We start from the raw sequence: 27,193 nt of genomic DNA, 5'->3' as shown, positions 1-27,193 counted from the left end.
TCACATAATAAGTTGCAATAATAGTGCTAAGTTGCATTAATTATTTTATGAATCCCTCATCTCTGTACCCCACAAATACAATTATCTGTAAGGTCCCTCAGTCGAGCAGTACATTTCAAAACACAGATTCAACCACAAAGACCAGGGAGGTTTTCCAATGCCTCGCAAATAAGGGCACCTATTAGTAGATGGGTAAAAATAGAACAAATCAGACATGGAATTTCCCTTTGAGCATGGTGAAGTTATTAATTACACGTTGGATGATGTATCAATACACCTAGTCACTACAAAGACACAGCCGTTCTTCCTAACACAGTTGCCGGAGAGGAAGGAAACCGCTCAGGGATTTCACCATGAGGCCAATGGTGACTTTAAAATAGTTACAGAGTTTAATGGATGTGATAGGAGAAAACGTATAAGGTTGGATCAACAACATTGTAGTTACTCCACAATACTAACCTAAAAGAGTGAAAAGAAGGAAGCCTGTACAGAGAAAAAATATTCCAAAACATGCATCCTGTTTGCAACAAGGCACTAAAGTAATACTACAAAAAATGTTGCCTGAAAGAAAGTGTTATATTTAGGGGCAAATCCAATAAAACATATTACTAAGTACCACTCTCCATATTTTCAAGCATAGTGGTGGCTGCATCATGTTATGGGTATGCCTGTAATCGTTAAGGACTGGGGAGTTTTTTGGGATAAAAAATAAATGAAATGGAGCTAAGCACAGGCTAAATCCTAGAGGAAAATCTGGTTCAGTCTGCTTTCCACCAGACACTGGGACATGAATTCACCTTTCAGCAGGACAATAACCTAAAACACAAGGCCAAATCTACACTGGTGTTTCTTACCAAGAAGACAGTGAATATTCCTGAGTGGCTTAGTTACAGCTTTGACATAAATCTACTTGAAAATCTAATGGCAATACCTGAAAATGGTTGTCTAGCAATGACTAACAAGGAATTTGACAGAGCTTGAAGAATTTTGAAAATAATAAATGGGCAAATGTTGCACAATCCAGGTGTGGAAACACATATACAGAACACACAAGAAGAACAATGTCTTTGAGTTTGATTTTCGTTCCTGAGAGCACATACTGTAGCCTCACCCGTCTGGAAATCCCGTATGCTTCAGTGAGACATCATGCCCAGCTAACTCTGCTCATAATTGGCTGTGTGGGCACAACAATCGTTTTTTTTCCGAAAGCAAAAAGGTTACCTACAGGATCAGGAGCACATAACCCTTTACACTCGTAATTCTGTGTTGCATTAATAACAAAACATCTCAGAATAACAGATCATTTTTTTGCCAAGTTATGTACATTGTCTTTAACTTTAGGAGGAAACTGCCAAATGTCTAAATGTAGCCTACTTCTGAACAAACAGGCACTTTTCAAATTGCTGAGACCTAAACTCAGTGCACTTACGATGTACCTTACAGTGTGAAAGTGCCTAGTTGTGAACAGAGCAGCCTGTCCATCTCTCTGTGGCTGGTACAAAATAATTGCCATACTAGAAGAGGAGCAGAGCACTCCTTGAATTCCTTATGATTACTACACTAAACAAAACTATAAAACGCAACATGTAAAGTGTTGGTCCCATGTTTCATGAGCTGAAATAAAAGATCCCAGAAATGTTCCATACATACAAAAAGCTTATTTCTCTAAAATGTTGTGCACAAATTTGTTTCAATCCCTTTTAGTGAGCATTTCTCCTTTGCCAAGATAATCCATCCACCTGACAGGTGTGGCATATCAAGAAGCTTACTAAACAGCATGATCATTACACAGGTGCACCTTGTGATAGGGACAATAAAAGGCCACTCTAAAATGTGCAGTTTTGTCACACAACACAATGCCACAGATTTCTCAAGTTTTGAGGGAGCCTGCAATTGGCAGGCTGACTGCAGGAATGTCCACCAGAGCTGTTGCCAGAGAATTGAATGTTCATTTCTCTACCATAAGCCGCCTCCAATGTCGTTTTAGAGAATTTAGCAGTACGTCCAACCAGTCTCACAACCGCAGACCATGTGTAACCACACCAGCCCAGGACCTCCACATCCGGCTTCTTCACCTGCGGGATCATCTGAGATGAGCCACCCGGACAGCTGATGAAACTGAGGAGTATTTCTGTCTATAATAAAGCCCTTTTGTGGGGAAAAACTCATTCTGATTGGCTGGGCCTGGCTCCCCAGTGGATGGGCCTATGCCCTCCCAGGCCCACCCATGGCTGCGCCCCTGCCCAGTCATGTGAAATCAATAGATTAGGGCCTAATGAATTTATTTCAATTGACTGATTTCCTTATATGAACTGTAACTCAGTTAAATCGCTTCATGTTGGGTTTATATTTCTGTTCAGTATGTATGTATGTATATATATTTATATATATATGTATATATATACATACACTACCGGTCAAAAGTTTTAGAACACCTACTCATTCCAGGGTTTTTCTTTATTTTTTTACTATTTTGTACATTGTAGAATAATAGTGAAGACATCAAAACTATGAAATAACACATATGGAATCATGTAGTAACCAAAAAAGTGTTATATAATATATTTTATATTTCAGATTCTTCAAATAGCCACCCATTGTCTTGATGACAGCTTTACACACTCTTGGCATTCTCTCAACCAGCTTCATGAGGTAGCCACCTGGAATGCATTTCAATTAACTGGTGTGCCTCCTTCAAATTTAATTTGTGGAATTTATTTCCTTCTTAATGTGTTTGAGCCAATCTGTTGTGTTGTGACAAGGTGTGGACACCAATAAGAAGACTTGCTTGGGCCAAGAAACACGAGCAATGGACATTAGACCAGTGGAAATGTGTCCTTTGGTCTGGAGTCCAAATTTGAGATTTTTGGGTTCCAACCGCCGTGTCTTTGTGAGACGCGGTGTGGGTGAACGGATGATCTCCGCATGTGTATTTCCCACCATAAAGCATGGAGGTGTTATGGTTTGGGATGAGTCGGACCGCAGAGTGAAGGAAAAACAGCCAACAAGTGTTCAGCATATGTGGGAACTCCTTCAAGAATATTGGAAAAGCATTCCAGGTGAAGCTGGTTGAGAGAATGCCAAAGCTGTCATCAAGGTAAAGGGTGGCTACTTTGAAGAATCTAAAATATTACATATTTTCATTCGTTTAACACTTTTTTGGTTACTACATGATTCCATGTAGAAAATAGTAAAAATAAAGAAAAACCTAGAATGAGTAGATGTTCTAAAACTAAAATCCAAATTCTTGGCAAAAGAGCTGATCTGATTGGTCAAAAGACCAATTAGTGGCAAAAGATCAGAATTAGGCTGCCTCTGTAAATGCAGCCTAAGTGACATAATGCCAATAGGCAACTGACTCAGTAACTGCAGTGTATTATTAGCATTAGCCTATATGGTGATATAGGCAAGCATTTGTTGAAGGGTTCTTTGCAACAGATGAATTGGTAAATCAAGTTGGAAAGTCCAACAATTGTCTTCACTAAGCATCCATCTAGTTACTATTAATGTAAGGAGTATCTCATAATATTATCCTAAATATTCAATCAAGTGTAATAATAATAATAATAATATGCCATTTAGCAGACGCTTTTATCCAAAGCGACTTACAGTCATGCGTGCATTCATTTTTGTGTATGGGTGGTCCCGGGGATCGAACCCACTACCTTGGCTTTACAAGCGCCGTGCTCTACCAGCTGAGCTGAGCTTGGCTTCTATTCTATGCTTTATGTATAGTAGACAGTCTTTTTCTGAAGTAGCCTAACTTACCTAATTATATAGGCTAGACTGTTCACATTCCTGCACATCAAACCAAATCGATATCTAGATCTATTGATTGTGGTTCAACCTCTAATCATCCATGAGTAGCCTAGAGAGGAAATTGACCCAATACTCAGTAACAGTATAAGCCTACCAGTAACAGTATAATTCCAAACCAACACTATATAGAGTTTTGCAACTTTGTAAACATTTAAGCAACAAAAGTCATAATTTGTCAGATTGTAACAGTTTCGAATTACGTTATTTTAGCAGCTATAAGACTGCTAAATATACTGAACAAAAATATAAACCAACATGCAACAATTTAATTGATTTTACTGAGTTCATATGGAGGAAATCAGTCAATTTAAATAAAATGCATTAGGCCCTAATCTATGGATTTCACATGACTGGGAATACAGATATGTATCTGTTGGTCACTGATACCATTTTTTTTATTTTTTACGTTAAATTATCTGGCAACAGCTCTGGTGGACATTCCTGCAGTCAGCATGCCAACTGCACGCTCCCTCAAAACTTGAGACATATGTGGCATTGTGTTGTGTGACAAAACTGCACATTTTAGAGTGACCTTTTATTGTCCCCAGCACAAGGTGTACCTGTGTAATGATCATGCTGTTTAGTCAGCTTGTTGATATGCCACTCCTGTCAAGTGGATAGATTATCTTGGCAAAGGAGAAATGCTCACCAACAGGGATGTAAACAAATTTGTGCACAACATTTTAGAGAAATAAGCTTTTGTGCGTATGGAGCATTTCTGGGATCTTTTATTTCAGCTCATGAAACATGGGACCAACACTTTATATGTTGCTTTTATATTTTTGTTCAGTGTAGTTAGTTAAATTGTTAACCAATAGCTACCAGGAATATCTGCATTGACCCTTTTTGCACTAATCTCTTTTGACTCATCACATACGCTGCTGCTACTGTTTATTATCTTTCCCCTTTACCTAGTCACTTAATTTTTTGATTGGTAGTTAGTCTATCCAGCTATCTAAACTTGAAGTAATCATGGCCGAATACCGACCGGGCACGAACGGCACGTGCCCAGGGGCCCTGACCTCCAGGGGGCCCACATTGAATTTGTTAGTCATTCTAACTCAGATATCATATATAACTCCCGAGTGGCGCAGTGGTCTAAGGCACTGCGTTGTGCTAGCTGTGCCACTAGAGATCCTGGTTCGAATCCAGGCTCTGTCGTGACCGGGAGACCCATGGGGCGGCGCACAATTGGTCCAGGGTAGGGGAGGGAATGGCCGGCAGGGATGTAGCTCAGTTGGTAGAGCATGGCGTTTGCAACGGCAGGGTTGTGGGTTCGATTCCCACAGGGGGACAGTATAAAAAATATATATATGCACTCACTAAACTGTAAGTCACTCTGGATAAGGGCGTCTGCTAAATGACTTAAATGTTAAATGTAAACGAGGCATAAGTCATTACAAAATCAGTAGAATTGCAGGAAATGTGCTGTAAAACCGCAAATGTCTTATCTGCCCCATGGCAAAATGAGTAGATTTACATGAAATGTGTTATAAAATTGCAGTTCTCTCTGCCCCATGGCAAATTGTGTAGAACTGCGGGAAATGAAGTTTAAAACAAAAAATTATCTCCACCGATGGGGGGCCTAAAATGTTTTGCAGTGATGTGGGGGGCCCTCCAACCAAAACTTGCTTAGGGCCCCCAAAAGGCTAGAGCTGGCACTGCATTTTACTGTTTATCTACACCTGTTGTTTATGAAGCATGTGACAAATACATTTGATTTGAGTTACCCTAGACTTCCAGTCATTGCGCTAACACTAGTTAGCAACTTATTTAAACCGCAAACAGAGACAATTGCGCTAACAGCAACTTCTATCAAACTGCATGCAGAGACATAAAAATGGTATCCACGAGTTCATCTAACTCTGGGAAAGTAGTTAAAGGGTTTCATTTCCACAATTCTGAAGTATCCCTTCACTATGGCTAGACCTATACGCTTAAACTCCGGGGGCATATTCATTACGCTGATTCTGTTGCAAAACGTTTCTTAAACGAAAGCAAACGGAACCAAACGGGGAAGGACCTTCCTGAATTTGTCCAATAGAAACTCTCGTTTTAGCAACTGTTTGGCTAACGATTACACCTCTGTCTCTCCTTCCCTCGAACCAGGGCCTCCACTGCAAGGACAGTGTTTAATACCGTAACGCAATGGCCAGCCCCCTGATTTGAAATGTGATTTAAAAAATATAACGGCTATGATAAACTCACCCTCTAATAGTCGGGCGATCAGCGAGTCGACGTCCAATTCCCCCTCAGCCATTTCTGTAGTGGGTGGTGCTGTCAGACAGCACTCTCTCTCTCCACTGCTCACTGCTCACTGCTGCCACGGTCCCTGGAAGGCACCGCCTGAACACTGCCGCCGACTCACAGCCAGCGGAATGCACGCTCCCGGGTCTCTCCGCCCGAAGTTGTTTTGTACTGGTAAAACACTGTAGACCTATAGTATAGGCCTATAATGCCACAGGTTCATGGTAATAACACAGCTAAGAACATGTAGGCCTAATCATAACAGGTGTATGCTAGTGTCTGTGTGTTATAAATCAATAGCAAATATGCAGAAATAGCCTAATTAACCTATTGAATGAAATCCAATAAAGGCCTATGCATAATGATGAGCCATGGCCATATTTCAGTAAAGGGAATTGCAATTAGCAATTTCTTAATTAATTGTGTAATGCTTATACTGTTTTATAATTTATTTTTTACATATAAAATTGAGTAGCCTAAATCATAAAAAAATTAACATCTCAGTAGTCTATTTGTGAATCACTTCAAAATTAATGGGTGAATTAAATTGATTAACATTACTGGAAATCTTATACTGGTTTGTTTTTATTACTCCTGCAGTGGGATATTTGATTTGTCTTGGATTTTTGAAGTCTCGCGTAATTGGTCAGATGCTGGATTAAAAGTATCATTATGTTTATGTAGTCTGTCCACGAGAGATTATGGAGATTTGAGAGGGCGATGGGTCAACTGTCGATACCAAACTTGGCTTTTGGCGCTTCCCTCTGGCCATTTGGCGCACTGCATGGTCCAATAGCCGGAGTAGTGCACTAGTATAAATGTGTACACTGTGGTGCCTTTACCTCTATCCAAGACATAATAGGTTACCTATTATCTATGTTATATATACTGAACAAAAATATAAAAGCAACATGCAACAATTTCAACGATTTTACTGAATTACAGTTCATATAAGGAAATAGTCAATTGAAATACATGAATTAGGCCCTAATCTATGTATTTCACATGACTGGGCAGGGGCGCAGCCATAGGTGGGCCTGGGAGGGCATAGGCCCACCCACTTGGGAGCCAGGCTCAGCCACTGGGGGGCTGGGCCCAGCCAATTAGAATGAGTTTTTCCCCAAGAAAGGGCTTTATTACAGACAGAAATACTCAGTTTCATCAGCTGTCCGGGTGCTGGTCTCAGATTATCCCGCAGGTGAAGAAGCCGGACGTGGAGGTCCTGGGCTGGCGTGGTTACACGTGGTCTGCCGTTGTGAGGTCGTACTGCCAAATTTTCTAAAACAATGTTGGAGGCGGCTTATGGTAGAGAAATTAACATTACATTATCTGGCAACAGCTCTAGTGGACATTCCTGCAGTCAGCATGCCAATTGTGCGTTCCCTCAAACTTGACACATCTGTGGTATAGTGTTGTGTGCCAAAACAGCACATTTAAGAGTGGCCTTTTATTGTCCCCATCACAGGGTGCACCTGTGTAAAGATCATGCTGTTTAATCAGCTTGTTGATATGCTTCACCTGTCAGGTGGATGGATTATTGGCAAATGATAAATTCAGGGATGTAAACAAATTTCAGCACAAAATTTGAGAGAAATAAGCTTTTTATGCACATGGAACATTTCTCTGATCTTTTATTTCAGCTCGTGAAACATGGGACCAACACTTTACATGTTGCGTTTATATTTTTGTTCAGTGTATATAGCCTACATGTACAAGAAACTACATATAGCTTATAGGGAATTGGGCTTTTTATGGGCAAAATAATGAGACCACATGCCGGTAGTCCACTGGCCTCCCACTGGGCACACACTGGTTGAATCAATGTTGTTTCCACATAATTTCAATGAAATGACGTTGAACCAATGTGGAATAGACGTTGAATTGACATCGATGCCCAGTGGGCGAGTTGTGTAGCTTATAACAGGGATTCCCAAACTTTTTCACTCAGGCCCAGCATTGGGGAACATCTCACGCTAGTTGATCTGGACATTTCTGACAAGTTATAAATAGCTCTCTAAGGTATGGAATGACAGACATGACAAGAGGAAAACTGATGATGCACTACCCAATTTCAAAATTGCACCTTGTGCATTCTACTATTATAACTTTCAAGAGTAAGTTGAAAGCTGGACTGGGTTCCTTAAAAACATATATACAGTACCAGTCAAAAGTTTGGATACACTTACTCATTCAAGGGTTTTTCTTTATTTTTACTATTTTCTACGTTTTAGAATAATAGTGAAGACATCAAAACTATGAAACGACGCATATGGAATCATGTAGTAACCAAAAAAGTGTTAAACAAATCAAAATATATTAAATATTTTAGATTCTTCAAAGTAGCCACCCTTTGCCTTGATGACAGCTTTGAGGAATGCTTTTCCAACAGTCTTGAAGGAGTTCCCACATATGCTGAGAACTTGTTGGCTGCTTTTCCTTCACTCTGTGGTCCAACTCATCCCAAACCATCTCAATTGGGTTGAGGTTGGGTGATTGTGGAAGCCAGGTCATCTGATGCAGCACTCCATCACTCTCCTTCTTAGTAAAATAGCCCTTACACAGCCTGGAGGTGTGTTGGGTCATTGTCCTGTTGAAAAACAAATGATAGTCCCACTAAGCGCAAACCAGATGGGATGGCGTATCACTGCAGAATGTGGTAGCCATGCTGGTTAAGTGTGCCTTGAATTCTAAATAAATCACAGACAGTGTCATCAGCAAAGCACCCCCACACCATCACACCTCCTCCTCCATGCTTCACAGTGGGAACCACACATGCTGAGATCATCCGTTCACCTACTCTGCGTCTCACAAAGAGTTGGAACCAAAAATCTCAAATTTGGACTCATCAGACCAAAGGACAGATTTCCACTGTTCTAATGTCCAATGCTAGTGTTTCTTGGCCCAAGCAAGTATTTTCTTCTTATTGGTGTCCTTTAGTAGTGGTTTCTTTGCAGCAATTCGAACATGAAGGCCTGATTCATGCAGTCTCCTCTGAACAGTTGATGTTGAGATGTGTCTGTTACTCTGTGAAGCATTTATTTGGGCTGCAATTTCTGAGGCTGGTAACTCTAATGAACTTATCCTCTGCAGCAGAGGTAACTCTGGGTCTTCCTTTCCTGTGGTGGTCCTCATGAGAGCCAGTTTCATCATAGCGCTTGATGGTTTTTGCCACTGCACTTGAAGAAACTTTCAAAGTTCTTGACATTTTCCGGATTGACTGACCTTCATGTCTTAAAGTAATGATGGACTGTAGTTTCTCTTTGCTTATTTGAGCTGTTCTTGCCATGATATGGACTTGGTATTTTACCAAATAGGGCTATCTTCTGTATACACAACACAACTGATTAGCTTAAACACATTAGGAAGGAAAGAAATTCCACAAATTCACTTTTAACAAGGCACACATGTTAATTGAAAAGCATTCCAGGTGACTACCTCACGAAGCTGGTTGACAGAATGCCAAGAGTGTGCAAAGCTGTCATCAAGGGAAAGGGTGGCTACTTTGAAGAATCTCAAATATAAAATATATTTTGATTTGTTTAACACTTTTTTGGTTACTACATGATTCCATATGTGTTATTTCATAGTTTTGATGTCTTCACTATTATTCTACAATGTAGAAAATAGTAAAACTAAAGAAAAACCCTTGACTGAGTAGGTGTGTCCAAACTTTTGACTGGTACCCCCGCCTACGAAACCAATATACATTTTCTGTTCCTTTACGTCATTTGGGTATTTCCGCCCCATTTTCGGGGGCGGTGGCAAGTTGCATTGGAGACTTGAAGGCGGAGGTGGCTAAAAAGCGATCTGTCACGACAAGTTTACTAATTTACCTGTTTTCAAGGGACAAACACCCTGAGGCTATTCCAATAACCGACGTGGCAGAAGTTGAAGTCGGAAATGGATGGTAAGTTTGTTTACAAACTGATCCTCAAAGTAAATGCATTTTCGAGTCTCGTGTGAAGCTTAGCCACTTGTTTGCGCATAAGGGCAGCCCAGATACCATTTGTTTTGTACTACCGCAGGAGGAGTCAATAAACATAATGGAGATCACTGTCCGCGACTTGCCAGCAATGTAGCCTGCTAGGAAGTTGGACATGATTTGAGATAGGACTACATCTATTATAGATGTATTATTTGACATTATATCTAGTAGAACGTGATCTCTCGTGACATTGAAGTTGTATAGGCTATCAGGAGCCTATCTGCACATTATGGATGCCTTTTTATCCTAACACTAGGGTAGTGCGACAGTCAAGAGGCCTAGGCTACGCGGTTCTCCGAGATATTTCACTTCTATGACCATACAACGTTGTTGACGCTTAGCGTAATTATTAAGGGGACAATGGCCCCGATATTACGTCATCGTGTGAACAAATCATTGCATATCCCAATTTGATAGATGTAGCTGTATGTTACATGCCTAAATGTTTACAATTTATGACATTTAAGAAATCGTCCTACGTCGTCACGAGGTTTTGATAACAGATTAATAAAGCAACGCAACAACAATGTGACTCAAAGTTACATTGTACCTAGTAGGCTTGAAGGTCGAACATCAACAATGTGGATACTTTGTAACCAAATCAGTGCGACAACACCACTGAGGTATGGACAACACACATGCGCGAGGCGCGTCTCAGAAATTTGCCCCTCACAAAAAGCAAACGTTCTTGTAATATGTCACGTGTGGGACGTAAGCACTTTGTGACATCTGCTGATTTAAAAAGTGCTTTATAAATACATTTGATTTGATGAGCTTTCACTTTCACTAATTAATTAACCTCTTGTCAATATAGGGTAAGTTGTACATGTATTCGTTCCTGCTGCATTATTTACATTGGCTTACACAGGAGTCTGAAAATCGAGTAATATACTGTTTTATCAGGAGTTGAAAATCATTGACAAAGTTAACTATACAATCATCAAAGCTAAAACATAAGTGAGGCTTTGAAAGCTTTATAAAAATGTTAATGTCATGTAATAACACTCAACTCAATCAATGCTCAAACACCATGTGTGATCAATCTTGTCTACCCAGTTGATGCAGAATCGACCATAGACTATCAAGGAAGAAACAGTTTCCAGTCTTTTTTTGAACTAGAACAAGTCTGTATTGTAGATGTGTTCTATAAACCGACTGCTCTATTGAACTATTTCAGACGTGATAGAAGTGATGTCAGGTGGTAAAAATAATGGTAATCTGACACCCTTTATTGACCCGGTGTTTACTTTTCTTTATTAATCCGCAGTACACTTTCAGGCCAATCCTGGCAGGTCAGACATTATGAGCAATTACACCTTGCCTGCTATTGTGTTTTAGAGGAACCTCCTTTGTTTTCAATGCATTTAGCTTTGCATTCAAGCTATTAAAGGGGAAGTTCACCCAAAAACACTCCTGGGCCCTTTATAACACTTGCCTGGCCATTTGTCATCACCCCAGACAGTTTTTAGGTCCATTGCTTGAGTATTTAGATTTCTGTATTTGTATATAAAAATGCTACTTTTAAGGTTAAGGTTAGAGTTAAAATCACATTTTAAGAAGAGAAATTGTAGAGATCAAATCAAATTTTATTTGTCACGTGCCGAATACAAAAGGTATAGATAGACCTTACCGTGAAATGCTGACTTACAAGCCCTTAACCAACAATGCAGTTCAATAAATAAAGTTAAGAAAATATTTACTAAATAAACTAAAGTTACAAAAAATTAAAAATTAAAAAGTACATAACAATAACGAGGCTATATACAGGGGGTACCGGTACCGAGTAAATGTGCGGGGGTACAGGTTAGTCAAGGTCATTTGTAAAGTGACTATGCATAGATAATAAACAGCAAGTAGCAGCAGTGTAAAAACGGGGGGGTGTCAATGTAAATAGTCCAGGAGGCTATTTGATTAATTGTTCAGCAGTCTTATGGCTTGGGGGTAGAAGCTGTTAAAGAGCCTTTTGGTCCTAGACTTGGCGCTCCGGTACCGCTTGCCGTGCGGTAGCAGAGAGAACAGTCTATGACTTGGGTGACTGGAGTCTTTGAAATTTTTTGGGCCTTCCTTTGATACCGCCTAGTATATAGGTCCTGGATGTCAGGAAGCTTGGCCCCAGTGATGTACTGTGCCGTACGCACTACCCTCTGTAGCGCCTTAAGGTCAGATGCCGAGCAGTTGCCATACCAGGCGGTGATGCAACCGGTCAGGATGCTCTCTGGTGCAGCTACAGAACTTTTTGAGGATCTGGGGACCCATGCCAAATCTTTTCAGTCTCCTGAGGGGGAAAAGGTGTTGTCGTGCCCTCTTCACAACTGTCTTGGTGTGTTTGGACCATGATAGTTTGTTGGTGAAGAGGACACCAAGGAACTTGAAGCTCTCGACCCGCTCCACTTCAGCCCCGTTGATGTTAATGGGGGCCTGTTCAGCCCTCCATTTCCTATAGTCTACAATCATCTCCTTTGTCTTGCTCACATTGAGGGAGAGGTTGTTGTCCTGGCACCACACTGCCAGGTCTCTGACCTCCTCCCTATAGGCTGTCTCATTGTTGTCGGTGATCAGGCCTACCACTGTTGTGTCGTCGGCAAACTTAATGATGGTATTGGAGTCGTGCTTGGCCACGCAGTCGTGGGTGAACAGGGAGTACAGGAGGGTACTAAGCACACACCCCTGAGGGGCCCCAGTGTTGAGGATCAGCGTGGCAGATGTGTTGTTGCCTACCCTTACCACCTGGGGGCGGCCCGTCAGGAAGTCCAGGATCCAGTTGCAGAGGGAGGTGTTTAGTCCCAGGGTCCTTAGCTTAGTGATGAGCTTTGTGGGCACTATGGTGTTGAACGCTGAGCTGTAGTCAATGAACAGCATTCTCACATAGGTGTTCCTTTTGTCCACAGCACTTCATGGCTACCGACGTGAGGGCTACGGAGCGGTAATCATTTAGGCAGGTTACCTTTGCTTTCTTGGGCACATGGACTATGGTGGTCTGTTTGAAACATGTAGGTATTACAGACTCGGTCAGGGAGAGGTTGAAAATGTCAGTGAAAACACTTGCCAGTTGGTCCGCGCATGCTTTGAGTACACGTCCCGATAATCCGTCTGGCCCGCGGCTTTGTGAATCAGCTACGGAGAGCATGATCACACAGTCGTCCGGAACAGCTGGTGCTCTCATGCATGCTTCAGTGTTGCTAGCCTCAAAGCGAGCATAAAATATATTTAGCTTGTCTGGTAGGCTCGCGTCACTGGGCAGCTCGCGGCTGGGTTTCCCTTCGTAGTCTGTAATATTTTTCAAGCCCTGCCACATCCGAGGAGCGTCAGAGCCACTGTAGTAGGATTCAATCTTAGGCAGGCTTTATGACTTTGTGACTTTGTGGCTGTGGTAACTAGTCATGACCCGACTCACGGAGCGCATTAATCTACTTCCTGGATTTCAATACAAAAATAGGGGGTAGAATTCGCTTATAAGCTACGTCTAAATCAGGGTTTCCCAAACTCTGTCCTCAGGACCCCAAGGGGTGCACGTTTTGTTATTTGCCACATTTTGGTTTTTGAAGGGTCTTGGGCCCTCAAACTCAACTCTGGACCTTGAAGCCAGTTCCACTGCATTTTTTTCATTGTTCCCCTCTAATCAGGGACTAATTTAGACCTGGGACTCCAGGTGGGTGCAATTAATTACCAGGTAGAACAGAAAACCATCAAGCTCCGGACCTCATAGCGTAAGAGTTGAGTACCCCTGGTCTAGCGTGATGACAAATGGCAGGCAAGTGTTTATAAAGGGCCCATAAGTTTTTTGGGGTGAACTTCCCCTTTAACTTCTACTTTTAGTTAACACCCTTCTGGTTATGGAGAAGGAGCTGAATTTGTACCGCTAAGCTGTTGTGATCTTCAACGTCACCAATTCTTGTCTGCCTTTTCTCATCAGAGAATAGTTGAGGGGAATTATGGGTTGTGGATTTTGGTTGATCATCGTTTCTTACTGACTTATTTGTTCTAGTAAATGTTTTGTGTCAATTTCTCCCATCTCCATAGGAATGTATGGATGGGTACAGCCCCCTTTGAACCAAGGTAAGGAGAGTTACAGTGGGGGAAAAAAGTATTTAGTCAGCCACCAATTGTGCAAGTTCTCCCACTTAAAAAGATGAGAGAGGCCTGTAATTTTCATCATAGGTACACGTCAACTATGACAGACAAATTAAGAAAAAAGAATCCAGAAAATCACATTGTACGATTTTTTATGAATTTATTTGCAAATTATGGTGGAAAATAAGTATTTGGTCACCTACAAACAAACAAGATTTCTGGCTCTCACAGACCTGTAACTTCTTCTTTAAGAGGCTCCTCTGTCCTCCACTCGTTACCTGTATTAATGGCACCTGTTTGAACTTGTTATCAGTATAAAAGACACCTGTCCACAACCTCAAACAGTCACACTCCAAACTCCACTATGGCCAAGACCAAAGAGCTGTCAAAGGACACCAGAAACAAGTTCATCACAAGAACGGTGAGCAAAAATCCCAGAACCACACGGGGGACCTTGTGAATGACCTGCAGAGAGCTGGGACCAAAGTAACAAAGCCTACCATCAGTAACACACTACGCCGCCAGGGACTCAAATCCTGCAGTGCCAGACGTATCCCCCTGCTTAAGCCAGTACATGTCCAGGCCCGTCTGAAGTTTGCTAGAGTGCATTTGGATGATCCAGAAGAGGATTGGGAGAATGTCATATGGTCAGATGAAACCAAAATAGAACTTTTTGGTAAAAACTCAACTCGTCGTGTTTGGAGGACAAAGAATGCTGAGTTGCATCCAAAGAACACCATACCTACTGTGAAGCATGGGGGTGGAAACATCATGCTTTGGGGCTGTTTTTCTGCAAAGGGACCAGGACGACTGATCCGTGTAAAGGAAAGAATTAATGGGGCCATGTATCGTGAGATTTTGAGTGAAAACCTCCTTCCATCAGCAAGGGCATTGAAGATGAAACGTGGCTGGGTCTTTCAGCATGACAATGATCCCAAACACACCGCCCGGGCAACGAAGGAGTGGCTTCGTAAGAAGCATTTCAAGGTCCTGGAGTGGCCTAGCCAGTCTCCAGATCTCAACCCCATAGAAAATCTTTGGAGGGAGTTGAAAGTCTGTGTTGCCCAGCGACAGCCCCAAAACATCACTGCTCTAGAGGAGATCTGCATGGAGGAATGGGCCAAAATACCAGCAACAGTGTGTGAAAACCTTGTGAAGACTTACAGAAAACGTTTGACCTGTGTCATTGCCAACAAAGGGTATATAACAAAGTATTGAGAAACTTTTGTTATTGACCAAATACTTATTTTCCACCATAATTTGCAAATAAATTCATAAAATATCCTACAATGTGATTTTCTGGATTTTTTTTCCGCATTTTGTCTGTCATAGTTGACGTGTACCTATGATGGAAATTACAGGCCTCTCTCATCTTTTTAAGTGGGAGAACTTGCATAATTGGTGGCTGACTAAATACTTTTCCCCCCCGCTGTATATCACGCTGTGTACCTGTTTTCTGTTTGTCTCCACTGTTGACTTTCTGTCTTCTCTCTCATCATGACTGCATTCACTTGAAGCATCAGCTTTGCTTTGAAACACATACTGACATACATACACTGCTCTTTCCATGACATAGACTGACCAGGTGGATCCAGGTGAAAGCTATGATTCCCTTATTGATGTCACCTGTTACATCCAGCAGTAGCGGTGCGTGGGTAAAATCACTGGGGAAGCCAAGACAGAAATGTTTCATCACATAACCGGAGAGCAACCTCTCTCCGGTGAAATCCACAAATCATATTGCATGTAACAAACAGTTACATGACCTACAGCATGGTCAAGCAAGTTAATGTTTCCGACATTTTCGGACTACTATACAACTATTGATTTAGAACCACGGAGAGTTACCACAAGTCGCAAAGAAAACAGGAGCTGCCTCCACTATTCCAGCACCATTTCAATTTCAACATTTCATCATCATCAAATCACCTATGCTTAGTCTAATACAGTGGTAACTAAAAGATACCAAAAACAATTTAGTCCAATCAACGTAAGCTAAATATGATGTGGCTGTCCATGGTTCTGATTTCTGTGTGTGTGCGTGCAAGTAGAAAAAACATGTTGGATCACCCTACTTGTTGAGAAATGCCAATGCCATCCTCCTCTCTTTCATTTTGACGAAAAGGTCTATGACTGTGATACAGTACACGTCACGCTTAAATGTTTTGTTGTCCTAGGCTACCTCGCTAGCCTAACTTCCTTTAATGGGCAACGTTAGCTAGTTAACATTAGCCTTCTACATCAAGCTAAATATTGAACTTCCATCGTCTCAGGCCAGGGGCACAATGTATGAATTTATGGTTGGATCAGAATCGCCGTTATAATCATTGGCCAGTACGGAGAATTAAGTAAAACCACATGTCCAAATCCCTATCTCCATCCATGGCTAATTTAGGAAAGGGATCATTTTAGCTAGCTAGCTAGCCACCGGAGGACAACAACACAAAGAAATGGAACAATTCAAGTTGTTTCTGTCAATGACGTAATGCTCTCGATGTGATGTGATTGGAGTGAAGCCAAATCCAAACTGGCTTCCCTTAACACTTTTTTTTGGTGCGTCAGGACCATTCACAGTTGAGCTCACTCAGTTTAGCTCAACGCTGAGTGGCTATTATTTTATACTTTTTTATTAATTAAGGTAGGACAAATGCTCGCTGGCTTCCCTTACATTCAACGCTATGGGTGGCAACAATGTCATACTCGTTTTGACCAGACAGCATCAGATAGATGGCCTACACATACAGAGACAGAGGGGCGCTGTTTCTCTCGCTCGGATGCTTTCTCCGGTGAGACACATTCAGCCTCTTGCGAATTGAAGGAAAATTATGAAACACAGAGAGACGAAAGATACATTATTTTATATTTGTTTCTTTTGTTCTTGTAATTTTTTGGGGGGAAGCCTGACTTCCCTTGGCATCCATGAATACACACCACTGAAATCCACTTCAATCAGTGTAGATGAAGGGGAGGAGACAGGTTAAAGAAGGATTTTAAGCCTTGAGACAATTGAGACATTGATTGTCTATGTGTGCCAATCAGTTACATTGAGATAGTTATGAGATCCCATTGAAATGAAGGTCACAGTGTATTTCTCTCTCTCTCGCTCTCTCTCTCTCTCTGCCTCTCTCTCTCTCTCTCTCTCTGCCTCTCTCTCTCTCTCTCTCTGCCTCTCTCTCTCGCCTCTCTCTCTCTCTGCCTCTCTCTCTCTCTCTCTCTGCCTCTCTCTCTCTCTCTCTCTCTTTCTCTCTCTGCAGGGAATTCTTTCATAGAGATCATTGAGCAGCCCAAGCCGAGAGGCATGAGGTTCAGGTACAAGTGTGAGGGGCGCTCGGCGGGCAGCATCCCGGGAGAGAAGAGCAACGATACCACCAAGACACACCCCGCCATCAAGGTTAGGGCATCCTTAAATTACACATCATTGGCACACTGAGCTAACTATGTATTAAGGGGCCATGCTTTATTTGCGCTGTAGCTTATTGAGACCTTCTGAGACCTTAAACCATGGCTACGTTCACCATATATTCTAAGATACTGTAGTTGATGGATAAATTATTAATCAAAGTAAGATTTGTTATGCAAATTAGCCATTTTGTCTAGTTATAACCACGGTAGCCTATAGCTGTCTGTTTTACGACTACACAACAGGGGTTTTGTCTAGAAGGGATATAGCTTTTGTCAAAATTGACTTTTTGTAGCAGGTTTAGGAGACCTTACGCTGCAGGTTAGGATAATGAATGAATCAGGTTAGGATAATTAGGTAAGGTTAGGAAAAGGGTTAGGGTTAGCTAAAATGTAAAAAATATATACTTTTTGACGTCAAATTTGCCAGAAGCTGTATCCCATCTAGACGTGACCCACCTTGCTTTGCAACATAGGACAGGAAGTGGTGGAGATTTTGTGGTGAGTGATGAGACAGATCCTGTTAACCTGGCTTGCTCCCATGCAGGTGCACAACTACAATGGTCCCCTGCGTGTCCGTGTCTCCTTGGTGACCAAGAACCCGCCTCACAAGCCCCACCCGCACGAGCTGGTGGGGAAAGACTGCAAACATGGCTACTATGAGGCAGACTTGCAGGAGAGACGAGTACACAGGTTAGACTGTGTGTGAGTGTGATAGAAGACATACACTTGGATGACAAAAGATTACCAGTTAATCATTGATATGACCATTTAGGTCAGGAAAAGGAAAAGTTGTTTCACATAGTCTTGATTTTTTAAAGGCTAGAACCAGAGCGTGGTTGAATGAAGCACGCTCTTGTGGACGATCTCTCTCACTTTCACACACGTTCACTCTGAGTCCTCTCACTGTCTGATCGCAGTTTTCAGAACCTGGGCATTCAGTGTGTGAAGAAAAAGGATGTGACCGAAGCAGTTTCCTGTAGACTGCAGACCCAAAACAACCCCTTCAACAGTGAGTACAGACAGACACACACACACACACAGTCGGTCCACTGTTTATTTATGTATTTTTATTTCACCTTTATTTAACCAGGTAAGCCAGTTGAGAACAAGTTCTCATTTACAACTGCGACCTGGCCAAGATAAAGCATAGCAGTGCGATTAAAAACAACAACAGAGTTACATATGGGGTAAAAAAACATAAAGTCAAAAAAATACAACAGAAAATATATATACAGTGTGCAAATGTAGCAAGTTATGGAGGTAAGGCAATAAATAGGCTATAGTGCAAAATAATTACAATTAGTATTAACACTGGAATGCTAGATGTGCAAGAGATTATGTGCAAATAGAGATACTGGGGTTCAAAAGAGCAAAATAAATAACAATATAGGGATGAGGTAGTTGGGTGGGCTAATTTCAGATGGGCTGTGTACAGGTGCAGTGATCGGTAAGGTGCTCTGACAACTGATGCTTAAAGTTAGTGAGGGAGATAAGTCTCAAGCTTCAGAGATTTTTGCAATTCGTTCCAGTCATTGGCAGCAGAGAACTGGAAGGAATGGCGGCCAAAGGAGGTGTTGGCTTTGGGAATGACCAGTGAGATATACCTGCTGGAGCGCAGACTACGGGTGGGTGCTGCTATGGTGACCAATGAGCTAAGATAAGGCGGGGATTTGCCTAGCAGTGATTTATAGATGGCCTGGAGCCAGTGGGTTTGACGACGAACATGTAGTGAGGACCAGCCAACAAGAGCGTATAGGTCACAGTGGTGGGTAGTGTATGGGGCTTTGGAGACAAAACGGATGGCACTGTGATAGACTACATCCAATTTGCTGAGTAGAGTGTTGGAGGCTATTTTGTAAATGACATCGCCGAAGTCAAGGATCGGTAGGATAGTCAGTTTTACGAGGGCATGTTTGGCAGCATGAGTGAAGGAGGCTTTGTTGCGAAATAGGAAGCCTCGTAAAACTTAGATTTAACTTTGGATTGGAGATTCTTAATGTGAGTCTGGAAGGAGAGTTTACAGTCTAACCAGACACCTAGGTATTTGTAGTTGTCCACATACTCTAGGTCAGACCCGTCGAGAGTGGTGATTCTAGTCGGGTGGGCGGGTGCCAGCAGCGTTCGATTGAAGAGCATGCATTTAGTTTTACTAGTGTTTAAGAGCAGTTGGAGGCTACTGAAGGAGTGTTGTATGGCATTGAAGCTCGTTTGGAGGTTTGTTAACACAGTGTCCAATGAAGGGCCAGATGTATACAAAATGGTGTCGTCTGCGTAGAGGTGGATCTGAGAGTCACCACCAGCGACATCATTGATATCAGTCAGCCCAATAATTGAACCCTGTGGCACCCCCATAGAGACTGCCATAGGTCCAGACAACAGGCCCTCCGATTTGACACACTGAACTCTATCTGAGAAGTAGTTGGTGAACCAGGCGAGGTAGTCATTTGAGAAACCAAGGCTGTCATAACATTATGCCAGTTATGCACATATTGACTCATCCAATCTAATTTTCATGTTTTGTTTACCTTGGTTTAATCCAATAATATTGTGTGAAGAGTAATGTATTTGTCCTCTATTGACCCTGATTGACAGGATACAGTCAATGCTAGGGCTGGGAATTGCCAGAGACCTCATGATACGATATTATCACGTTACTTAGGTGCCGATACGTATAGCGATTCTCACGATTCTATAAATATTGCGATTTTATTGCAATTTGATGTTACAAACATATTGCTCACTATATGTCTGTTGTAGCATGAGAAAAATAATATTGTGATATGTAACTATCGATTTTGTTTCATCACTTGTCAACGCCAGATAGCCAATCCCAGATGCCACACCCATTGGCTTTGTGACTGACTGTGTTGTGTTTTGGTGGTAGTTCCCGAGGCGAAGGTGTGGGAGGAGGAGTTTGACCTGAATGCAGTGAGGCTGTGTTTCCAGGCCTCGATCACTCTACCTACCGGTGAACTCCGCCCTCTGGAGCCCGTGGTGTCTCAGCCCATCTACGACAACAGTGAGTCTGCTACAAACACACACACACACAAATGCACACGCGCACTCACACACATAGACGGACGCACACACACACTGCACACACACTCACCAAACACTCACTGAGTACACACTGGCTCCCTCATTTGTCATTGTTCTGTTCAGGCTGTTCCTGTTCCACTGTTTACTCATTTATAAACATCTAGACAGGTGCTGTGGCCCTTTTACACTCCTTCACTCCCACCTCTCTCCGTCTCACAGGAGCACCCAACACAGCAGAACTGAAGATCTGTCGAGTGAACAGAAACTCTGGGAGCTGTAGAGGAGGGGACGAGATCTTCCTACTCTGTGACAAAGTGCAAAAAGGTTTGTCTGACACACACATACTCCTATTCTTGTTGGTGTTATTGAGTTGAGCCTGTTAGTTATTTTTACCTGCTGTCAACGGCTTTGTTCTCCTGTTAGTGTGTGGACTCTTTAAGTTCTCTTTGCCAGAAACCCATTTGAAATCATTGTGTATAAGCCCACTGTTAATAACTTACTGAATTGACACCAATTTGAAATCATTGTATATAAGCCCACTGGTAACCACTTACTGAATTGACACCAATTTGAAATCATTGTGTATAAGCCCACTAGTAACCACTAGTAACCACTTACTTAATTGACACCCATTTGAAATCATTGTGTAAAAACCCACTGGTAACCACTTACTTAATTGACACCCATTTCAAATCATTGCGTATAAGCCTACTGGTAACCACTTACCTAATTGAGACCCATTTGATAGTATTGTGTATAAGCCCACTGGTAACTGCTTACTTAATTGTTCAAACTTAAAAACGAAGGGACTATGATCTCCTCTCTGTATTACATGAAAAGGTGGGCTACCAATTGTGTTGTTACAGAATGTTACCAAGTCAGCTGGACTGGCTCAGAATGAGTTCTCCCAGCCAGTAACTGACCTCACTATCCCACACCTCCTCCTTCCCATCCCCACTTCCACCCTCTTCTTTCTTCCCTCCACAGAGGACATCGAGGTGCGGTTCTTCCAGGACTCGTGGGAGGGGAAGGGGACCTTCTCCCAGGCGGACGTCCACAGGCAGGTGGCCATCGTGTTCCGTACCCCGCCCTTCTACGACACCAACCTGACCGAGCCAATCAGAGTGAAGATGCAGCTCCGCAGGCCCTCGGACCGCGAGGTCAGCGAGCCAATGGACTTCCAATTCCTGCCCTCCGACCCAGGTCACTTCCCTTTTTGTTACTAGGACGACCCATTTGGTTTCTATGGCGACACTCCTGTAGGCTGTGTGGTTGTCATGCCAAACATTTCACCCAGGCTAACTCTTATTTTTTTACTGTACAGATGAATATAGACTGATAGAGAAGCGAAAACGGACAGAGGGCATGTTCCAGAATCTGAAGCTGGGGACCATGATGTCAGGTAGGTGTCTAAAATGATCCATGTCACTCACTGAACTAGACAGCTGTGTCATCTGACGGTTCTGGGGGAGTTAATGTGTGATGGTTTATGTTTGAATTCCAGGGGCCATGCCAGCAGACAGAAGGCCTTTCAACACTGCCAGAAGAACAGTCGCCGCCAAGCCAGCAGCTAGCCAGCCTGGTAAATCATCCTATTTATTTAGCTGTTTCTCTTAATACAGTTAAGGGGGTTCTGTATGTAACATTAGTGGTCAGAAGTTAACATAGATAATACTGTTTTAGGGACCCTAGGTTTATTAGTAAATTCGACAGCGGTATTGACTGTTTGTGTCTCTTGCAGTAGTGAACCCAGTGGCGCCCCCTCGTGCCGCCTCTGTGAAGCCCCAGCCCTACTACGACAGCCCCCAGCCTGGCCAGCTGTTCCAAACCCAGCCCAGAGCAGAGCCCTCCTCCTCCACTCCAGCAGAGACCTGGAAGTTCCTCAACAGCCTGACCCTGGACTCCCAGCCCAAAGCCACCCCCGTGGCCAGATTCACCACCAACTCCCAGGCCCAGGCATCTGCAGCCACAGCCTCCTCCCAGGCCTTCCCCACCGTCAACCTGTTGGACCTCCACGGCTTCACCTTCCCCACGTTCCCTAGTCCCCAGGAGCCAGTGAGCGCAGCCGCTACTCCAGAGCCCACCTCTACCTTCGGCGTCCAGGGTTCCCAGTTCAGGGTGGATGGCCCCATGGTGGATGAGGAGCTACCCGAGTTCCCCAGCTTCTCTGAGGCCCACCCGTCAGGGACACTAGATGGCATAAACATCGACGACTTCCAGGCTCTGCTGGGCCAGAGTGGTCTGGTTGGAGAGGGGCCAGGGAGCAGTAGGGCGTCGGTCTCTCAGGCACCCTGCCACTTACCCGCCACCAACCCGGTGTCCAACAACGCGACCCAGAACCACACAGAGCCAGCCAACCACCACAACATCAGCTGTGGCGGCAGCACCTTGATGAACTACCCCAACAGCATCGTGAACCTGCTCCAGAGTGAGGGCATGATGGACAGTTCTCCTGGCAATGCCAGCCAGCCGGCCGTCCTCGACGACCTGGACGTCTTCAGCTCCATGGACGAAGAACGTCTCATGTCCATCCTGAACACTGGCAACCAGGCCGGTTTCGTGTCCGGACATCAGACTTAAGAGACCTCTGTGATTTTAGACATTTTTACTGCCATACTACTTTTATCTGTCCCCTTGCCTTTTGAGACCCAGCTCCTTTCTAACCCAACTTCCCTTGTACTTGTTATTCATAATGGACTACAAAGAAAATACATTTGAAGGCTGGCTGATCGAGAGTCAGATGATGGTGCCGTTTGCGCTCTTCTCTATGTGGATTGTGGACATGTTTATTAGGACAGCTGCAGAACCCTGCCTGTACTCGATGAACAGAGTGAATAGGAGAGAGGGCTACAGGGAACCCCTGGTAACTGCCAGTTTGTGGGCAATCGCGAGACCCAAGGATTTTTGTCGCTTTTTGTCAACCCCTAAAGATACACACCCACTGGGTTGTGTAGAAACCCAGGCTTGTATCTAGTCTCCAAAGGCAGTGGTATTCACTTCTGGTCCCTAAGAACATCAGGGTTCGAAATGTGTCAATGTATGGACTGAATAGTCCAGGGCCCGGTTTCCTGATGGCGATGGAACTTAGGCTTACGAGGGTTTTTAACAATGCATCTTTCTTACAACGCCCGAAGATGTAACATACACAGAGTATACAAAACATTAAGGACACCTGCTCTTTCCATGACATAGACTAGGGGTATTCAACTCTTACCCTACGAGGTCCAGAGCCTGCTGGTTTTCTGTTCTACCTGATAATAATTGCACACACCTGGTGTCCCAGGTCTAAATCTTTCCCCCGATTAGAGGGGAACAATGAATAAATGCAGTGGCGCTGGCTTTAAGGTCCAGAGTTGAGTTTGAGGGACAAAGACTGACCAGGTGAATCCAGGTGAAAGCTATGATCCCTTAAATACACTTCAATCAGTGTAGATGAAAGGGAAGAGACAGGTTAAAGAAGGATTTTTAAGCCTTGAGACAATTGAGACATGGATTGTGTATGTGTGTCATTCAGAGGGTGAATGGGCAAGACAAAATATTTCAGTGCATTTGAACAGGGTATGGTAGTAGGTGCCAGGTGTTTCCTGTGTGTATCAAGAATGGTCCACCGCCCTAATAAAATCCAGCCAACTTGACACAACTGTGGGAAGCATTGGAATCAACATGTGCCAGGATCCCTGTGGAATGCTTTCGACATCTTGTAGTGTCCATGCCCCGACAAATGTTCACTCGACAACCACTATGTCTGTATCAAGGCCTTTTGGGATGACACTTGGTTGTTCTCCAAATAAGAATCAAAATGAAATGATTGCTCTGTCATCTATTATATTGTGCTTGTTTGTGTGCTATAGGTTTTGTTGGACTCCTTGAAGAATGTCAGAAGATTCTGGTTTTTACAAGAAATCAGGTCATAATAACCTCTGCTTTCACAGCTTGCCATTGAGAAATGTGTATGTGAAAGGGAAAATATTTCTCAAAAAGGGAATAATTTTTGTAAGCACAAAATAAGTTCCCAGTTTAGCTATGCAATCTTCTCACAACCAATGAAAAGCCTTAAAATGGTTTGTCCATCTATTTCATGTGTCAAACTCATTCCACGGAGGTCCGAGTGGCTGAGGGTTTTCACACCTCCCTTGTACTTGATTGATGAATTAAGGTCACTAATTAGTAAGGAACTCCCCTCAATTGAAAGGAAAAAACTAAAACATGCAGACACTCGGCCCTCCGTGGAATGAGTTTGACACCCCTGATCTATTTGTAGATGAGTGAGCCAGATTTCTATGTATTACGACCATTCAAAATTACAATCTGAATAGTTTATTACTAGCCTATACTGTAGGTAGTGTAATATCACCGTACTATAAAGCAAGACAAGAATACATTGTCATTTCAATGTGCTTAGGCTTTAGATCACTTGTCAAACTCATTCCACGGAGGGCCGAGTGTCTGCGGGTTTTCGCTCCCCCATTGTACTTGATTGTTGATTGATGAATTAAGGTCACTGATTAGTAATGCACTCCCCTCACCTGGTTGTCTAGGGCTTAATTGAAAGGGAAAAACCAGCAGACACTAGGCCCTCCCTGGAATGAGTTTGACACCCCTGCCTTAGGTGATGAAATGCGCGATACAGTACTCACCTTGGTGACAAAACTAAATGTTATGTACAGTTTTACCATGTTAACATCTAACTATAACTTGTCATTTTCAATATTCAATACATCTTTGGAATGGGAAGGATATTGTTTATAGATGTCCAAAAAATGTAGCAGATGCACTGAAATGCTTAGTGAAAAAATACTTGTTAGTAGTTGAGTCTGCATCTCAAATATAATTTCTGTCCCTCACTATGTCAATTATGCTCATTCACAGTGCAGTTTGCTTTTAGGCCAGTGTGATACCTACATTTTGCTATATGGTATATGAACTTCGGCTGCAGTTCATTTTATATAAAATAAAACATGTTTAAACCATAACTCTGTACTTAAGTCAATGCTGCCTTACTGAAAATAGACACTTGTATAATATTTTGTACAAGTATATACAGGACCAGCCAAAAGTTTGGACACACCTACTCATTCCAGGGTTTTTCTTTATTTTTACTATTTTCTACATCGTAGAATAATAGTGAAGACATCAAAACTATGAAATAACACCTATGGAATCATATAGTAACCAAAAAGGTGTTATCAACAAATCAAAATATTTTATATTTGAGATTCTTCAAAGTAGCCACCCTTTGCCTTGATGACAGCTTTGCAGACTTTTGGCATTCTCTCAACCAGCTTCACCTCGAATGCTTTTCCAACAGTCTTGAAAGAGTTCCCACATATGCTGAGCACTTGTTGGCTGCTTTTCCTTCACTCTGCGGTCCAACTCATCCCAAACCATCTCAATTGGGTTGAGGTCGGGTGATTGTGGAGGCCAGGTCATCTGATGCAGCACTCCATCACTCTCCTTCTTGGTCAAATAGCCCTTACATAGCCTGTAGGTGTGTTGGGTCATTGTCCTGTTGAAAAACAAATAATAGTCCCACTAATCGCAAACCAGATGGGATGGCGTATCGCTGCAGAATGCTGTGGTAGCCATGCTGGTTAAGTGTGCCTTGAATTCTAAATAAATCAGTGTCACCAGCAAAGCATCACACCTCCTCCTCCATGCTTCACGGTGGGAACCACAGAGTAGGTGAACAGAGATCATCCGTTCATCTACTCTGCGTCTCAAGGACACGGCGGTTGGAACAAAAAATCTCAAATTTGGACTCATCAGACCAAAGGACAGATTTCCACCGGCCTAATGTCAATTGCTCGTGTTTCTTGGCTCAAGCAAGTCTCTTCTTCTTATTGGTGTCCTTTAGTAGTGGTTTCTTTGCAGCAATTCGACCGTGAAGGCCTGATTCACGCAGTCTCCTCTGAACAGTTGATGTTGAGATGTGTCTGTTACTTGAACTCTGTGAAGGATTTATTTGGGCTGCAATCTGAGGTGCAGTTAACTAATGAACTTATCCTCTGCAGAGGTAACTCTGGGTCTTCCTTTCCTGTGGCAGTCCTCATGAGAGCCAGTTTCATCATAGCGCTCGATGTTTTTTGCGACTGCACTTGAATAAACTTTAAAAGTTCTTGATATTTTCCGGATTGACTGACCTTCGAGAATGTCAAGAGTGTGCAAAGCTGTCATCAAGGCAAAGAGTGGCTATTTGAAGAATCTCAAATATATTTTGATTTGTTCAACACTTTTGTTACATGACTCCATACGTGTTATTTCATAGTTAAGTCTTCACTATTATTCTACAATGTAGAAAATAGTAAAAATAAAGACCCTGGAATGAGTAGGCGTGTCCAAACTTTTGACTGGTACTGTATGCAGACAGGAAATGACATTAATTGAAACATTTGGGTTTGCACGTGTTACCTACTTTACATTTTTTTGTAATTTAGCAGACGCTCTTATCCAGAGCGACTTACAGTTAGCGAGTGCATACATTTTCACGAACCCACAACCCTGGAGTTGCAAGCGCCATGCTCTACCAACTGAGCTACACTGGACTTTACTTCCCACAATGTCACGCAATAAAGAGAATGTTTCAAATAACTTTATTTGGCAATTGTTGTAATTAATTGATAACATCAAGTA

General features: G+C 42.7%; 2 protein-coding genes across 2 annotated transcripts in view; one reads left to right on the top strand and one right to left on the bottom strand.

Annotated features, from left to right (window-relative positions):
- LOC121571124 (serine/threonine-protein phosphatase PP1-beta catalytic subunit-like) overlaps positions 1-6,156 on the bottom strand; it is a 35,898-nt gene extending 29,742 nt beyond the window's left edge. Inside the window, exon 1 of the mRNA XM_041882431.2 lies at positions 6,028-6,156. Coding sequence (XP_041738365.1) covers positions 6,028-6,079 — 52 coding nt within the window. The 5' untranslated portion in view covers positions 6,080-6,156. The remainder of the gene's footprint in view (positions 1-6,027) is intronic.
- Positions 6,157-9,826: 3,670 nt separating this feature from the next.
- On the top strand, positions 9,827-23,783 carry LOC121571123 (transcription factor p65). The gene is made up of 11 exons (XM_041882430.1): positions 9,827-9,973; positions 14,072-14,107; positions 17,377-17,513; positions 18,069-18,214; positions 18,442-18,533; positions 20,409-20,543; positions 20,783-20,887; positions 21,551-21,766; positions 21,888-21,965; positions 22,068-22,145; positions 22,305-23,783. Exons 1-11 carry the CDS (start codon positions 9,967-9,969, stop codon positions 23,141-23,143), a joined length of 1,869 nt encoding a protein of 622 aa, XP_041738364.1. The 5' UTR covers positions 9,827-9,966; the 3' UTR covers positions 23,144-23,783.
- Positions 23,784-27,193: the final 3,410 nt, after the last annotated feature.

The sequence above is a fragment of the Coregonus clupeaformis genome, chromosome 8 (genome assembly GCF_020615455.1).
Source record: "Coregonus clupeaformis isolate EN_2021a chromosome 8, ASM2061545v1, whole genome shotgun sequence".
NCBI classification, from domain to species: domain Eukaryota; kingdom Metazoa; phylum Chordata; class Actinopteri; order Salmoniformes; family Salmonidae; genus Coregonus; species Coregonus clupeaformis.
The sequence above is the reverse complement of the archived record's forward strand: the minus strand, read 5'-3'. Positions and strand labels throughout refer to the sequence as shown.